At 39.5% G+C, this 18,466-nt stretch overlaps 1 protein-coding gene across 3 annotated transcripts in view; it reads right to left on the bottom strand.

Moving 5' to 3' along the window:
* Positions 1 to 18,466, bottom strand: part of LOC106877347 (BTB/POZ domain-containing protein KCTD20) — a 55,475-nt gene that overhangs the window by 21,007 nt on the left and 16,002 nt on the right. For all 3 annotated transcript variants that reach the window (XM_014926231.3, XM_014926229.3, XM_014926230.3), the window contains one exon: positions 5,690 to 5,902. In XM_014926231.3, coding sequence (XP_014781717.1) covers positions 5,690 to 5,796 — 107 coding nt within the window. In that variant the 5' untranslated portion in view covers positions 5,797 to 5,902. The remainder of the gene's footprint in view (positions 1 to 5,689; positions 5,903 to 18,466) is intronic.

Raw genomic sequence — 18,466 nt, 5'->3', positions numbered from 1 at the left:
TGACACATCCAGCATACCATACTTGTTACTCCCCTCCAGCAGGTGTTCATTTTCTGCTTTTATCATCATCATCAACATCATCCAGTGTTTTAAATCCGAGTTTTGCCCCCGTTGACAGGTATGGCCAGATCTACCTCAAAGCCATAGCAACCGAGGTAGGCAGGTGCAGCCCACCCCAACCTTTGGGCTGGCTGGTACCCATTCTCCTTTGCTATCATGAGGTTTTTTTGGAGCTGGATTTTCTACAGGGAGCATGCCCTTGCTTACCTCCGACTTCAGTTTCTAGACACGAGTGGTTCCCAAGACCAAGTCCTCTACCACAATTTTTAAGAAATGTGGTGGAAAACTAGCTCAGGAAGGCAGGGACACTACTCCCTGAGACCCCTTTCGGAGACCGCCCCCTGTATGTATGTATGTATGTATATATGTCACACCTGTATAATTCCTGGGTAATACTTAAAACTGCATGTGGTAGTAGGGCCTTGGTATGGGACTTCCAGGGCTTTGAGGAGAGTGAAACCACATCTTGGCCACTAATGTTTCCAGGTCTACTCTGACCCAAAGTAGTAGCACTTGTTAGGGTCCCAGCTGTGGATTAACTAGCATGAGTACCACCTGCTTCAAACCTAGGCTATGGCTGCTCCAATAATCGGTGGCGACTTGATCAGTGAATCTTGTGTGACGGTCGACAATCAACAAGATGAGCTCTTACAGATCACATTATCTCAAAGAGTGTATGCATGTGACCAGGGACCACATGTGAACTAGTATTCCCACTGACACTCCAAACATGAACTCTGCACCTAAACAACAAATGACAGCCAAGGCACAACACAGGTTCTCCAAACTTCCTCAACTTGCTTCATGAAACAACCAAATCTCTTTTAAACAATCTGTCCTTATAATATGGGATGTGTGTTTAATCTTAGACAAGAGGTCTCCAAAGTGGTCGATATCGACACCTGGGGGCTTGATGAGACCATTCAAGGGGTCGACAAATGCACATCTACTTATTATTTATTTATTTATTTTCTTGTACATGCCTGGGGGTTGATGAGGGGTCAAGGATTCCATGAAGGGGTCGATGGTCTAAAACGTTTTGGGGCCCCTGTCATAGATTGTCATAATCCTTTTTACATCCATTTTTGTTTTCTTTTTGTATGCCAGCATACCCTGGATGAGACTTCCAGGTAGGGGCAGACTGAGCCATCAGTCAATCGGGCACTGCCCGAGGGCCCGGAGTTCTGAGAGGCCCGCACTCTACATGTTAACTCTACTAAATCAATGCTAAGGGGTCCGATAAACAGTTATACCTGAGGGACCTTAATACTCACATTCCACCCCTGCTTTCAGGGTAGTTTTCTACAATGGATGCCACTAACTCATAACATTTTCAAGGAAGGTACATCTACACACATCGAGTTGTCAAGCTAGCAGAAATATTGTTTGTGGTATCAATGTGACAACAGACACACACACACACTAACACAAACATATGTATATATATAATGGGCTTCTGTACAGTTTCCATCCTTGAAATTTCACTCAAAGCACTGATCAGCTTGAGTGTATATGAGAAGACATGTTCAACCAAGGTGCCATGCAATGGGTTTGCGAACAGCCTGCTCATGAAATTAATGTGCAAGTGGCTGAGCACTCCACAGACACATGTACCCGTAACGTAGTTCTCAGGGATATTCAGCATGACACAGAATGGGACAAGGCTGGCCCTTTGAAATACAGGTTCTACTCATTTTTACCAGCTGAGTGGACCGGAACAACATGATACTTTTACCTAAATATTACAACAACATGTTCACAGCAATGACAGGAAAAGCAACAGCTGGAGATGTCGATTGATTAGTTCTTTTTTAAATTTTGTCTTTGATTATTTCAAGGTCACAGGTTTATTTATTTGTGTAGAGTAAGGCAGTCTGAGGCTACCAAACAATTTATCGATATATTTATAGACAACTGCAACATAATTTATCAATGAGAGCCGAAAAGCCTTTTCATTGCTTTCTTCTGTAGGTATGAACATCATCATCATCATTTAATGTCTGCTTTCCACGCTGGCATGGGTTGGATGGTTTGACTGAGGTCTAGCAAGCTAGTGGGCTGCACCAGGCTCCAATCTGATCCGGCAATGTTTCTACAGTCAGATGCCCTTCCTAACGCCAACCACTCCAAGAGTGTAGTGGGGGCTTTTTACATGCCATTGGCACAGGAGCCCCTTAATACTTTTCAGGAAGTAAGTTGTCGTCATCTTCATTGTTTAACATCCACTTTTCCATGCTGTCATGGGTTAGGTGGAATTTGTTGAAGTAGATTTTCTAAAGTCAGATGCCCTCTCTTTTGTCAACCCTCACGTTTCAAAGAAGGGTAACATTAAACCATGGAAAACAACAAAACAACACTGCTTGTATGACGACGATGTTTATTTACAGTCATCACATGACGTCAAGACAAAGCTACACCCAAACACTCTCATATATATATATATAGGATGGGCTTCTTTCAATTTCCATTTAGCAAACCCACCCACAAGGATTTGGTTGGTTTAGAGTTACAGTAGAAGACACCTGCCCAAGGTGAGTCACTGCAGGACTGAACTCAAGGCTATATAGCTGGAAAGCAAGCTTCTTAACCACACAGTTACATCTGCAACTACATATGTATAAAACTACACCAGAGTAGGCACATAAATGTGAAACAAGGTGGAAAAAAAGAGTACTCAAATACCAGAGGTAGAGTAATGTGCTTTATTTAAAAGCAGCAGAAATATAACAAAAGCTGTTACTCAGAGTTTCACGTTTCCATTCGTCGGACAGTTTTGTTACAAAACTGTCCAACAAGCAGGAATGTGAAACTCTGAGTAACAGCTTTTGTTATATTTCTGCTGCTTTTAAATAAAGTATGTATAAAACTATACAGTCTTATAAATATTTCTAAGAGATCCAGCAAAGTACTCTATAGCCATATATTGCATAAGGAGTTTAGCATGAATTATTGCAAGGATAACACACAAATTATTGTTTATTAATATATTGCAAAGCAAAGAGGGGCAAAATACCCTAAAGTGAAAACGATATAGTTAATATTGCCTGTTGATATTTTAATGACACTATTAATGTGTTGAGAAAGGCATGTATGTCACACAATCACATCCTACTTTGCTACTCATTTATACCCACTGCATCTGCCTATGGTGAAGGAAGACAGGTGATCAAATGTAAGGACATTAAACCACAGCAGTCGTCAGAATCTCCTCCGACTCAGGTGGTTACAAGAAGAACAACAAAAATACTGAAACTGGCTAAAAATCTGTTACAAAAACAGAGAACTGCACAAGTGAAGACAAACTATTAAATGTAAAAACTAATTAATGCAAACAAAGCAAAGATAGATTAACATTAAACTAACTTAGCAGATTAATGAGTTATCTAATTATGTCACACATCCTGTTTGTCTATTTTGTTTTAGCATTTGGTCTGCAGGATTTTTGATGTGGACTGGAGGGTCATCGTATCAATAATAAACACATCATCTGATTCCATTTCACTCATTTATTTTTATTTGTCAATTGTTAACTATTTAAATAATTAACTAATCGATTAGATAAAACAGTTCTATATTTATTTAAGAGATGAGGAATTATGTATATTATTTACATTTGACGGATATTTGTCCTCATCTTGTTTGCCGTTAACACAATGTTTCGGCTGATATACCCTCCAGCCTTCATCAAGCGTCTTGGTGAAATTTTGAACCTGGGTTCTCATTCCTAAGGTATTTTTCAATGTTATTATTATTATTATTATTATTATTCAGGTCACTGCCAAGCATATGACATAGTGGTTAAGAGCGCAGGCTATTAACCCCAAGATTCCGAGTTTGATTCCAGGCAGTGACCTGAATAATGATAATTATCAGAGGGGCACTCCGTCAGTTATGACGACGAAGGTTCCAGTTGATCTGATCAACAGAACAGCCTGCTCGTGAAATTAACGTGCAATTGGCTGAGCACTCCACAGACATGTGTACTCTTACGTAGTTCTCGGGGATATTCAGCGTGACACAGAGTGTGACAAGGCTGGCCCTTTGAAATACAGGTGCAGCAGAAACAGGAACAAAGAGTGAGAGAAATTTGTGGCGAAAGAGTACAGCAGGGTCCCCCCCACCGGCCGAAGCCTCATGGAGTAGAGAAGGAATATAACTCAAGAGATCAAGAATGGTGATGAAAGGACTTTGACAAACTCAGATGATTGATTGACCAAACAATTAATCAAACAACTGATTAGTTAGCCAATTATTTATTTCATTTAATAATTTTTTCAGTGGGGTAATTGTTTAAGTTTAAAGTGAATAGATCTATCATTTTTCTTGCTTTAACCTTTTCATGACTGTTTTTATTTTGAGATGTTCTGTGTTTCTTTCAGTTACTTTAAATATAACAAAGAATTTAATAAAATAACTCGGTTATCATTCAGCTAGTGTTAGGAACATAAATTGTGACTAAGGTTTGGTGGAAGATTTTAATTCAAGACTTATGAAAATAAGACATTTGTACTACAGAGCCAGAACCAATTTCAGCTAGGTTAGTAACGAAAGGGTTAATCTCCACTCTTTAACCCTTTCATTACTGTATTTATTTTGAGATGTTCTGTATTTCTTTCAACTTCTTTAAATATAACAAAGAATTTTGTAAAATAACTCAGTTATCATAATGTTGTATTCAGAGCCAGAACTGGTTTCAGCTGGGTTGGTAACAAAAGGGATAAGTCATTAGACAGTAATCATCTTGAAGAATTTTTAATTGAATAAACTAACCCGTTTTTTTAAAAAGCCTGATACTCATTCTGTCAGGTTTTTTTTTGTTTTTGCCGAACACACCAACACCATTTGTCAAGCAATGGAAGGAGATAAACATCATCATCATTTAACGTCCATTGTCCATGCTGACATGGGTTGGAGAGTTTGACCAGAGCTGGTCAGCTGGAAGGCTGCACCAGACTCCAGTCTGAATTGATAGGGTTTTCTATGGTTGGAGGCCCTTCCTAATGCCAACCACTCGGAGAGTGTAATGGGTACTTTTACATGCCACCAGCAGAGGTGCCATTTGCGTGACACCAGTATCTGCCACATACACAAAACACAGATACACACACACACATATATATATATATATATATATATACACGACAGGCTGCTTTCAGCTTCCGTCTACCAAATCCACTCACGAGGCTTTAGTTGGCTATAGTAGGAACCCAAGGTGCCATGTAGTGGGACTGAACCCAGAACCATGTGGTTGGGAAGCAAACATCTTATTTCTTTACTGCCCACAGAGGGGACAAACAAGGACAGACAAACGGATTAAGTTGATTATATTGACCCCAGTGTGTACTTAAATCGACCCCGAAAGGATGAAAGGCAAAGTCGACCTCGGCGGAATTTGAACTCAGAACCTAACGGCAGACGAAATACCACTAAGCGTTTCGCCTGGTGTGCTAATGTTTCTGCCAGTTCGCCGGAAGCAAACTTCTTACCACACAGCCATGCCTGCACCTATGATAGGGGGTTTGAAAAATTAAAATTAAAGGTGAAGGGGTTTAGGGCTTTCTTTGTTCTCTTTTCACAAATAGAAAGAAGATAGAAAAACTGAATTTGTGCAAAACTTTGGATTTCTCACCTTGTACGCTTAATGCAAGCTTTCTTTCTGTCTTCAGATTCCGAGTAATCCTCCGTGTCACTACTGGCACTATCATAAAGGTGTTCACGGTGATACTGAAAAGCCATAACCCTCACACTAGCTCAGTGGAGGGTCTCAAAATGGAGGGAGGAGGACAAAAAAAAAAAAACAAACACCTTGCCAATGATCGGACTATTTCACATCAAGAAATTACTGGAAAAGAAAGAAAAAAGAAACAAATTATTGGTAGACATCATCAACATCAACACCATCATCTTTGTTCTTACATCCACTTTTCTATGCTGTCAGGGACTGGATGAGACTTCTTGAGGCAGTGTTTTTATGACCCCAATCACTTTCATATTGACACCCTTTTTAGTTACCACTTATGACACAGAAATATGATGTACCTAGTCTAAAAATCGGGGTATTGTCAAAGAAATCAACCCCATGACTTATTCTTTGTAAGCGCTCCAGCATGACCATGACTGCATATTCTTTATGCTTCATGAATAACATTCTTTGATGTTTTCAAAAATTACATAAACCACAATAATGTAAATCCCTGTACATCTGAAGAAAACTGTAGGGGATGTTGTTTGATAAGGGACCACAAATTCCTCGACTTAGGGAAGAAGGTAACAAAATCTGGCTTGAGTTTACATGTGCCTGGTCGATTAATGATAACAGAGAACTAATACTGTAATTACTACAAGAACACACCTTCCAGTAGATTGTTTCCTTGTGAATGCTGAATTAAACAAAAGCTCCTTTCATGTGTTGGGCCTCATGGAGGCTAAGTGGCTGAGTTCCTTTCAAGTGTTGGGCCTCACAGAGGCAATGACTGAGATCTTTGACATTATGTCATGCTTGAGAAGAAGACCCATCAAGCCAAGCAAAATCACAGTTGTGGCTGATATTGGTGTCGTACAAATGGCACCTGTGCTGGTGGCACGTAAAAGCACCCATTACACTCTCAGAGTGGTTGGCATTAGGAATGGCATCCAGATGTAGAAACCATGCCAAATCAGACTGGAGTCTGGTGCAGCCTTCCACCACGCCAGCCCGGTCAAACCATCCAACCCATGCCAGCATGGACAACAGACGTTAAATGATGATGAAAAGCATAGTCATGGCTGTGTGATTAAGAAGTTCCCAGTCATATGGTTTTGGGTTCCATCCTACTGTATGGCACCTTGGGCTAATTTCCTCTACTGTAGCCTTGGGCCAACCAGAGCTTTGAGAGTGGAATTTGATAGACAGAAACAGAAGAAGCCCATCATTTATATGTGTATACACATGTATGTGTGTGAGTGTCTCCTTGTTTTAACATCATGCAAAAGTTGTAAATGAGAGTCACTGTCATATAAGCAGTGTCCCTGGTCTCCAATCTTCTATGAAAATATGTCCAACTACAGGGAAGTATTTGCTTGGAAATTAGTGATGATTAGTAACCGGAAGAGCATCCAGCCACACAAAATTTGCCACAATGAATCCCAGCTTACCCACACAAGCATGGAAAAGTGAACATTAAAACAATGATGATGGTAACTTGTTAGAGCCATATTATCAATGCTGTAAAGAAAGTAATAATTGTTATTTCTATTTTAAGAATTACTACCATGTTTTTAACATTATAAGATTCAACATTAAATGAATAAAATTCCTTCATTTTCCATCCAAAACCAATACAAAATCACACACACATATAAAACAAATGATTAGGCTAACTTACTAAGAGCAGATCATTTCTAAATAGCAAAGTCAGATAATGGTAAATGCAGTGAAGAAAGGCAGAAGAAAACAATGGAAGACCAAATTCCAGAATGTCAAAAAATAAATAAATAAAATAAAATAAACAAAGATCTCTAGGAAACCATTTCTGCAGACCACCACCTGCTGTTTCTCATATAGAAGAATATTGTCAGAGTCAATATTGGTAGTTCTTTAAATGTCTTTCAGTCTTTTACCAATATGCTCATGTTGGCACCATTTCAAGCACTAAGGCATCATTGATAAAGTAATGCTCACCTAAAAACCTTGAAAGATATTTTTTTTCTAAATGGCCTAAGTGAATCTAGTGTGTTATAAACACACTAAAAAAGTTTATAAGCCAACAAGAGGGCCATTGTATGGTTACTTTAACTCCTAAAAATAGCAGTCAAACCGCCCTCCTACTCACTCTCCTATTTAACATCCACTTTTTCCATGCCCACATAGGTTGGATGAAATTTGCTGACGTAGTTTTCTACAGCTGGATGCTCTTCCTGGTGCATACCCACACTTGTTTTGAAATAAAGTAATATTACCCCATAGCCAAACAAGTTTTTCAGGAAGACTAAATACAAAAGACACAGCTTATACGACTGTGATGCTTGGTTGCAACTAATATGCAATGTCAAGGCAAAGAGAGAGTAATATACACACACACTTGTGTGTGTGTGTGTGTATATACATACATAGACACACACGTATATATATATATGTATATGTATATATATATATATATATATATATATCATCATTTAACGTCCGCATTCCATGCTAGTATGGGTTGGACGATTTGACTGAGGACTGGTGAAACCAGATGGCTACACCAGGCACCAATCTGATTTGGCAGAGTTTCTACAGCTGGATGCCCTTCCTAACGCCAACCACTCCGAGAGTGTAGTGGGTGCTTTTATGTGTCACCCGCACGAAGGCGGTACTGGCAACAGCCACGCTCAAAATGGAGTATTTTATGTGCCACCTGCACAAGAGCCAGTTCAGGGGCACTGGCAATGATCTCACTCGAAAATCCTTACACATGTCACGGGCACAAGTGCCAGAAAGGCGACGCTGGGCACAGGTGCCATCCCGATATATATATATATATATATATATATATATATATATATATATATATATATATGCACTCACACATAGATATATACATACATATACATATATATATATACATAAACATCTATACATACACACACACACACACATATACATGCATATATATACACACATATATATATATACATGTATACATATATACACACATAGATATATACACATGCACATACACATACAGATATATATATATATCAAATCAAACTAAATGTAAATTGTAGCTGATGCCAGTGTTGCGTGACTAGTTCCTGTGCTGGCGGCATGCAATAAGCACCATGCATGCGTGGGTCATTGCCAGTGCCTCCTGACTGGCTCCCCGTGCCGGTGGCATGTAAAAAGCACCATTCAAACATGGTTGAAGCCATTGTGACATATCCTCTTGGGGCAGAGATAAATTTTAACACAAGAATTTATGTTGTGATGACACCAACACAGCTTTTTTTTCTGATTATTATATAAGCTCTGTCTTAAGGCCATTTACAAATACACTGTGACATATTGCAAACTGAATTTTTAACAGCTGACTAATGAGAACACATGTTAACTCAATAATAATAAAAAATTTTTAAAGAGGGGAAAAATGTAACTATTGCCATATTCATTAAATACCAAAAACCTTTAATCACTGGAGTTAAAATATTCATAAGTTAACGTACAATATGCGATTGGTCATTAACCTTATCTTTAAATTAGAATTACTGATTGCTCAGAGATGGAAAAATTTGCATAAATTCTTCTTTTGCTTTCAAACTTATTTCAGCTTCATTTTGCTTACTCTGTGCATGTTTGTGTGTGAGGTGCATGACCTACAGGTTAGAGCAGATGTTCTCAGTCTTTTTTTTTAATATGTGGGCCAAGTTAAGGCAGTGAGCTGGCAGAAACATTAGCATGCCAGGTGAAATGCTTAGCAGTATTCCACGTGTCTTTATGTCCCGAGTTCAAATTCCGCCAAGTTTGAATTTGCTTTTCATCCTTTCAGAGTCGATAGATTAAGTACCAGTTGCAAACTGGAGTCGATCTAATCGACTGGCCCCCCACCACAAAAATTTTGGGCCTTGTGCCAACAGTAGAAAAGAATATAAATTGTTTTATTAAGGCGGTGAGCTGGCAGAAACATTAGCATGCCGGACACTGATATTCAATATATCATCAACAGGAGATTTGGTTGTTTTGTCACTGCTAGATATCTGTCACTGAAGAGCTCATAGCAGGGTAAAATTATGTGATCTGGCAGTTTCGGTGACCATAGCAGAGAGTTCTCGTCTGTCAACAATATTGATAAGGGTGCTTGTATGCACCATAAGTCCATATGAGAGACCCCCTCAAGGTAAATAATGCAGTATTCTATGTTCCAACACAACCTCCATGTTAAGTTGGAGATGAAGATTACCATTCGGTATTCATAGCACTTCCGTCACTAATAATTATGTATTACATTTAAGTTGAAAGATACTTTCTATAGAAGATTACTTTACAACAGAAACTCAGAGTAGCAATAGTGGGAAATATCAACACACATATACACACGTGAAGACACGTGGCAATGTCTGTCATCACTCATTAAAATTTTATATATGTATCAAACTCAAATCAAATGGAAATTGTATTTGTGGCTGTTACCAGTGCTGGTGGCACACGATAAGCACCATTCATTCATGCGTGGGTCACTGCCAGAGCTACTTGACTGGCTCTCCGTGCTGATGGCACGTAAAAAGCACTGTCCGAACATGGTCAATTCTAGCCCCTCTGCCCTGACTGGTTCCTGTGCTGGTGGCACATAAAAAACACCATCCGAACGTAGCCGATGCCAGTGCCGCCAGAGTGGCTCCCGTGCCGGTGGCGCATAAAAAGCATCCACTACACTCGCAGTGGTTGGCATTAGGAAGGGCATCCAGCTGTAGAAACATTGCCAGATCAGATTGGAGCCTGGTGTGGCCTACTGGTTTGCCAGTCCCCCAGTCAAACCGTCCAACCCATGTCAGCACAGAAAACAGACGTTAAACAATGATGATGATGTACATACACACATATATATATATTGAATTACAAGTAATTTTGTTCAAAGAACTTTTCTATATATTTATGGGGCATTATGGACATTATCATCATCAGTGTTCAACATCTGCCTTCCATACTAGCATGGGTAGGATGGTACCACAAGAGCCAGCAAGGCAGAAGCCTGCACCAGACTTCTGTGTCTGTTTTGGCAGGGCTTTTATGGCTGGATGCCCTTCCTAACACCAATCACTCAGCAGAATGGACTTAGTACTTTTTGCGTGGCTCAAGCACAGGCAAGGTCAGTTTTGGTGAGGTTTTTACAGCTGGATGCCCTTCCAAACACCAACCACTTTACAGTGTGGACTGGGTGGTTTTAAGTGGCACCTGCACTGACAGGGTCACCAAGTAACTTGCAAGACAAAAAAACAAACACTTTCAAGATGGGAGGGGGAACTGGAGGAGGTGATCTTGTGTTGGATGACAAAAGGTTATAGAGAGACAGAAACAGGTGTCTTGTAGAGGAAGTACAAGGTTACCTGACTAGAGAGAGAGAGAGGGAGAGAGAGAGGGAGATCAGGAATGAAGACAGAAACAGGTACGCTACCGCAAAGATAACACATGGTTACCCAACCTGAGGGAAGCACAGGAGAAAGAGAGAGAGAGTGTGGTGCCAGTGACATGTAAAAGGCACCCACTACCTATGTAAAACCCATTTTACCTTCCTTCCATCGCAAAGTTTCTGACAGACATACAGAATAACAGTGGAACATATTAATTTCATTAACTTAGATATATACACACACACACAAACACATACCATCATCAGTTTAACATCTGCCTTCCATACTAGCATGGGTAGGATATATTTATATATATGTATATGTATATTTTGAAAGCACAAAGTTTGTTTATAAAAAAACAACTACGAACTAATATAGTTCTTAAATTTGACAGAAAGGAGCAGGCTGGTTCACTGGTGTAATCGGTAACAGCTGCGTTAAGAAAAGGATGTGGGTTCAAGACCCATGCATACGGGGAAGCTTACTTTTTTCTGTCGAGGGCTTATATGCCCCATTATTAGTCTATTTTCCTTAGTCATTTGTGCAGTGATCGCTATAAGCTTTAAGCTTATAAAAAAAAACTACCATTATTATTATTAACAGAATATATATCACCACCAACAACACCACTGCCACAGATGAATGGAATGGATGTGGTTATTGAATTATCAGCGTCTATTATCTTCTGTAATATTATACTCAACAAATAGATGATCAATTATTATCAGTACAAATATGGCATAAGAGTTCATAGCAGGGAGAAAGATAGTATGTTCAATGCAATATAAATGTCTGAATTACATGTTTGTGTACGGAATGTCCTTGTGCTATTATCTATGATTTTGGAATATTTTCTAATTATAGTGCACTGGCGGCAATTAGGGAACTAATCACTATAATTATCAATCAACAACATCATCATTATCCTCCAGTTTTGAAACATTATCGCAGAGAAGAATTATTTTTGGAGAAATTTTTTTCTGACATATTAAAAAGATCCTGCTGAATAAATTAATTATCAATGTACAAAACAAATGAAACAAATTAAACAGAAAGATATAAACAGAATAAAATGGGAATAATAATAATAATAAAAGGTTTCAAATTTTGACACAAGGCCTGCACTTTTGGGGGAGGGAGTAAATCGACTATATTGACCCCGTACTCAACTAGTACTTACTTTATCAACCCCAAAAGGATGAAAGGCAGAGTTGATTTTCATGGAATTTGAACTCAGAACATAAAGATGGACAAAATGTTGCTAAGCATTCCACCCAGCTTGCCACATTAAACTAATAATAATCCTTTCTACTATAAGCACAAGGCCTGAAATTTTGAGGGTGAGTCTAGGCAATTACATTAACTCGCAGTGCTTAACTGGTACTTGTTTTATCAATCCCAAAAGGATAAAAGGTAAAAATTAACCAAGGCGGGATTTAAACTCAACTCATCATAATCGTTTAATGTCCGCTTTCCATGCTAGCATGGGTTGGATGCTTTGACTGAGGAATGGAAAGCCAGCGGCTGCACCAAGCTCCAATCTGATCTGGCAAGGTTTCTACAGCTGAATTCCCTTCCTAACGCCAGCCACTCTGAGAGTGCAGTGGGTGCTTTTACGTGCCACCGGCACAAAGGCCAGTCAGGCGGGCCTGGTATCGATCACGTTTGAATGGTGCTTTTTACATGCCACTGGCACAGGAGCCAGTGAATGGGTACTGGCATCGGCCACATTCAGATGGTGCTTTTTACATGCCACTGGCATGAGAGCCAGTCAGGGGGTACTGGCATCGTCCATGTTCGGATGGTGCTTTTTGCATGCCACCGGTACGAGAGCCAGTCAGGGAGTACTGGCATCAGCCACGTTCGGACGGTACTTGTTGACTGTAAAGTCAAAAAAATTGCTGCTAAGCATTTTGTCCAACTTGCTAACAATTCTGTAAGCTAGATGCTTTATTATTATAATCATAATTACTAATAACGATGATGATGATGTGGCTTGGAAGAACCACTTTTGTGGAGAGCATCATTTAAACCCTTCTGCCATCAGAACGTGGTTATTTTAAGATATGGACACTGTTTATGAAATTAACCTTTTTAATATACTTTCATTGAAATACAAAGCCTTCGAATCAATTTTGAAAATAATGACAAATTTAGTAAAGTAATTTTGTCACTGTTTAACCCATTTCTGTTGAGATGCTCTGTGTTTCTTTCAATTACTTTAAACATAAAGGTCTTGCTTCCGTGCTGGTGGCACATAAAAAGCACCATTTGAGTACGATCATTTCCAGCTTTGCCTTACTGGCACTTGTGCCGGTGGCATGTGAACAAAACATTGAACTGACTCCTGTGCAGGTGACACATAAAAAATACCATTGGAGCGTGGCTGTTGCCAGCACCGCTGGACTGGCCCTCTTGGCGGTGGTACGTAAAAAGCACCCACTGCACTCACGATGTGGTTGGCGTTAGGAAGGGCATCCGGCTGTAGAAACTTTACCAGATCAGATTGGAGCCTGGTGTAGCCATCTGGTTCGCCAGTCCCCAGTCAAATCGTCCAACCCATGCTAACATGGAAAGTGGATGTTAAATGATGATGATGGAAAGAATTTAGTAAAATAACTTAGTTATCATTAAGCTAGCGTTAGGAACATAAATTGTGACTAAGGTTTGGTGGAAAATTTTAATTCAAAACTTATGAAAACAAGACATTTGTACTCAGAGCCAGAACCAGTTTCAGCCAGGTTGGTAATGAAAGAGTTAAGTTTAAGTTTGGAATATTCTTTTATTTGCTTCAGTCATTTGACTGCAACTATGCTGGAGCACCACCTTTAGTCAAACAACTTATTCTTTGTAAGCCTAGTACTTACCATATGTTGGTGTGTTTACATCTCTGTAAACACACCAACATTGGTTGTCAAGCGATGGTGGGGGGGACAAACACACACGACAGGCTTCTTTCAGTTTCCATCTACCAAATCCACTCACAAGGCTTTGGTCAGCCCGAGGCTATAGTAGAAGACACTTGCCCAAGGTGCCACGCAGTGGGACTGAACCCGCAACCATGTGGTTGATAAGCAAGCTACTTACCAACAGCCACTCCTGCGCCTAAATATGAAATTTTGATACAAGGTTTAATTTAGTTCATGGGATGCACACCAAACAGCAAGAATCCAAACAAAAAGATATCTAATCATTCTCAATACACTCAGATTTAAATGTGAATATCTGATTGTTGTTTTCCATCATCAGAGGTCATCTCTTCCCTCAAGACTACATCCCCACTTGGGTGAAGGTGCTTGTCTTGTAATTTACTTGGTAACCTCACAAGTTTCCAGTGCCATTAAAAAAAAAAAAAGCAACTGGTGTGGTTTCTGAAGTGGTTGGCATCTAGCAACAGAAACAATGCCAAAAAAGACATTGAAGCAACACTCTGGCTAGTTGGATCCTTGTTGAACTGTCCAACTCCCGCCAACAAGGAAGGCAGATATTAAAATGATGATGAAGTACAAAGGTGGTATAGACACACAGCAGAAAATTTCGAAGAGAATGACAAAGTAACTATACCCTGGTGTATACTCCTGCCCCAACACACATACATATGTGCAGAGGGAGATCAAATGATAATCAACATGAACGTGATATTATCATCAAGGATGATGTGGGAAGGAAATGCCTCTCAACTGACATATCAGTCTCAGAAGATAACATATCTTTCAATGAAATGAAAAAATACTCCAAATATAAAGATGTGGAAACAGAGATAAGCCAAATGTGGAGGCTGAAAGCAAAAAACAATCTCTATAATAAAAATAATAATAATGTTGTGGGAATGATTGAAAACCATGTATTTAAATACATAGGCAAGGACTTAATACATACAACATACAGAGAATAACACAGCTAGTCAGTGCACACATCTTGCACAGTGTACTCAATACAATAGTAACATCAAAACAAACACAAGCAACTGCATCTACCCAAAGCACATATTGTTATTACCAAACATTACACATAGGCGCAAGAGTGGCCATGTGGTAAGAAGCTTGTTTACCAACCACATGGTTCCACATTCAGTCCCAAGCATGGCACCTTGGGAAAGTGTCTTTTATTAAAGCCTCAGGCTGACCAAAGCCTTGTGAGCAGATTTGGTAGAGGGAAACTGAAAGAAGCCCGTCATATATATATATATGTGTGTGTGTGTGTGTGTATTTCTGTGTCTGTGTTTGTCCCCCAACCATCATTTGACACCGATAGAATAAGCGACAGGGTTGCAAAGAATAAGTCCTGGGATCGATTTTTTTTACTAAAAGGCCGTGTTCCAGCATGGCTACAGTCAAATGACAAACAAAAAAAAGTATAAAAGAAAATATTTAAAGAACACATTATCTCATACCAAGCTTCATGTGGTAATAATAATGATGATGTCTAATTTAGGCACAAGGCCAGCAATTTTAAGTGCAAGGGGTTAGTCGATACTATCAACTCCAATATTTGACCAGTTCTTTATTATCATCGCCGTCGTTTAACGTCCGCTTTCCATGCTGGCATGGGCTGGATGGTTTGACTGAGGAGTGGTGAACCAGATGGCTACACCAGGCTCCAATCTGATCTGGCAAGGTTTCTACAGCTGGATGCACTTCCTAACACCAACCACTCCGATAGTGTAATGGGTGCTTTTTATGTGCCACCAGCACAAGGGCCAGTCAGCTAGCGCTGGCATCAACCATGCTCGAATGGTGCTTTTTACATGCCACCGGCACAGGGGTCCAGTCAGGCAGCACTAGCATCGACCACGCTCGAATGGTGCTTTTTACATGTCACCAGCACGGGGTCCAGTCAGGCAGTACTGTCATCGGCCTTATCAATCCTGAAAATATGAAAGGCAAAGTAGGCTGACAGGATTTGACCCTAGAATGTGAAGAGCTGGAAGAAAAGGTACAAAACATTTCTTTCTCAAGCTCTGACAATTCTGCCAGCTTTCATGTCTTTATAAGAAAATCAATATTGTTTCTAATTTAGGCAAAATGCCAGCAATGTTTAAATGGAAGTCAATTATATCAACTCTAGTGCTTCACTAGTACTATTTTTTTTTTTACCCCAGAGAGATGAAAGATAAAGTTGAGCTCAATGGGATTTGAACTCGGAATGTAGGGCTAGAACTAAAGGCATTGTGTTTAACACTTCTTTCTAATACAGACATAACAACTGAAATGTTGGGGAAATGTGGGTAGTTGATATCAACACCAGTACTTGACTGGTACTTTATTTTATTGATCCTGGAGGGGATGAAAAGCAAAGCTATCCTCACTAGGTTTTGAACTCAGAACACAAACTATACCAAATGCTACAACGTATTTTGTCTGACACCCTAATGATTTTGCCAGTCACATATTAATAATAATAATAATCCTTTCTACTATAGGCACAAGGCCTGAAATATTGAGGGAGGGGTTAAGTTGATTACATCGATCCCAGTGCTTCACTGGTAATTTACTGATCCTAAAAAGATGAAAGGCAAAGTTGACCTCGGCAGAATTAGAACTCAGATTGTGCAGACAGACAAATTGCTGCCAAGCATTTTACCCAGCATGCAAATGATTCTGCCAGCTTGCCACCTTAATAATAATAATAATAATAATTATTATTATAATTTCAAATTTTTGCCACAAGAGCAGTTTGGAGGAAGTGGTGATGAGTCGATTACATCAACCCCAATGTTCAACTGGTACTGAAAGGCAAAGTTGACCTCGGCAGAATTTGAACTCAGAATGTAGCAACGGGTAAAATACCACTAAGCATTTCGTCCAGCGTGCTAAGGAGTTTTCCAGCTAACAGCCTTAGTAATAATAATAATAATAATAACAGTATTTTCTGGTGCAAGGCCACACATTTGAAGGAAATGGAGGAGTGTGTATTGAACTGCATCAGCTCAGTATTATAACATTATGTTACAGAACTCAAAGGGCAGAAAAACAAAATTGTTCCCATCCTCGCTACTTGAATAATACTTTTATTAACCCAGGAAGGATGAGAGGCAAAAATCTACAAGAGAAAGATTTGAACCAGAACACGATGGGATTTGACTAAACACCACAAGATAACATGTTGGGTGATTTACCAATCCAGCTGTCTACTCAATCCTCCTCCCCATCTTGACCTTTCTGTGCTTGCATGGGTCAGGCAGCATTTGTTGCGGCAGATTTCCGGTGGTCACATGACCTTTGGTTGTCAACACTCACCTGTTTCCAAGCAACATAATATTTCATATAACCAAATGTTTTTTTGGTTTTTTTTCTACTGAAAACTGGAAATGAATAACAGCTTGTTTGACAGTGATTCTAGTTTACAAGCATCATGTGATGCCAAGACAAAGGCACACACACAAACACACACATATATCATCATTTAACATCTGTCTTCCCTGCTGGCATGGACCGGATAGTTTGAAAGGAGCTGGTAAACTCCACTGTGTTTTTTGCAATGGTTTCTAAGGCTGGATGCTCTTCCTAACGCCAACCACTTAACAGAGTGGACTAGTTGCTTTTACAAGGTACAACAGGTTTCTTTCAGTTTCCGTCTACCAAATCCACTAACAAGGCTTTGATTGATCCTGGACTATAGAAGACACTTGCCCAGTGTGCCACGCAGTGGGACTGAACCCGAGACTATATGGTTGGGAAACACACAGCAGCGCCTGCGCCTATAATTATAATAGATCTGCAGACATGAATGTAATTCTATATATATACCGCGTGTGTATCTTTGCATCTGTGTATATGTGAGGGGGGGATATTTTTCATCCGTTCTAACGGGTGCGGTTTGGAAGGCAGTTTCGTTCGCTCCACTCTCCAGGAACAAACTGTATTTCTTTATAAATGCCACTCTTTAAACCTGAAATTCTTGGCAAACGCTCAACTCCTTAATATTTCTCACAAATAAGGAATGCCAAGCTAATTAATATTCGGTGGAGGTGCGAAAAATAATTGCAGTGACGCTCTTGTCTCTGAATGAATGAATGAATAAATCGATAAACGATAACAAAATCGTTCGACTTAAAATATAATTACATGACAAAATAAAGTCACTGCATTCGTTTTTCAATTCTAACTTGGCTAAGCAGTAGACACTGAGGAGTCGCATCGTGGTCGTGCGAGTTGCTAAAAACAGCAGCTACATCTCCTTTGAGTGTTTTTAAAGATATTGAACAATGTACTACAAAATATACAAAAAGGTTAAAAAACAGAATTCCACGAAAAACAGGACAAATCGGTTGAAATTCAGGAGATATTATTATCATGGGGGGAAATCCCTGGGAGATAAT

Source organism: Octopus bimaculoides, chromosome 2 (genome assembly GCF_046866305.1).
Source record: "Octopus bimaculoides isolate indiv1 chromosome 2, ASM4686630v1, whole genome shotgun sequence".
NCBI lineage: Eukaryota > Metazoa > Mollusca > Cephalopoda > Octopoda > Octopodidae > Octopus > Octopus bimaculoides.
Note: the sequence above shows the minus strand (reverse complement) of the source record. Positions and strands in the feature narration are given on the sequence as shown.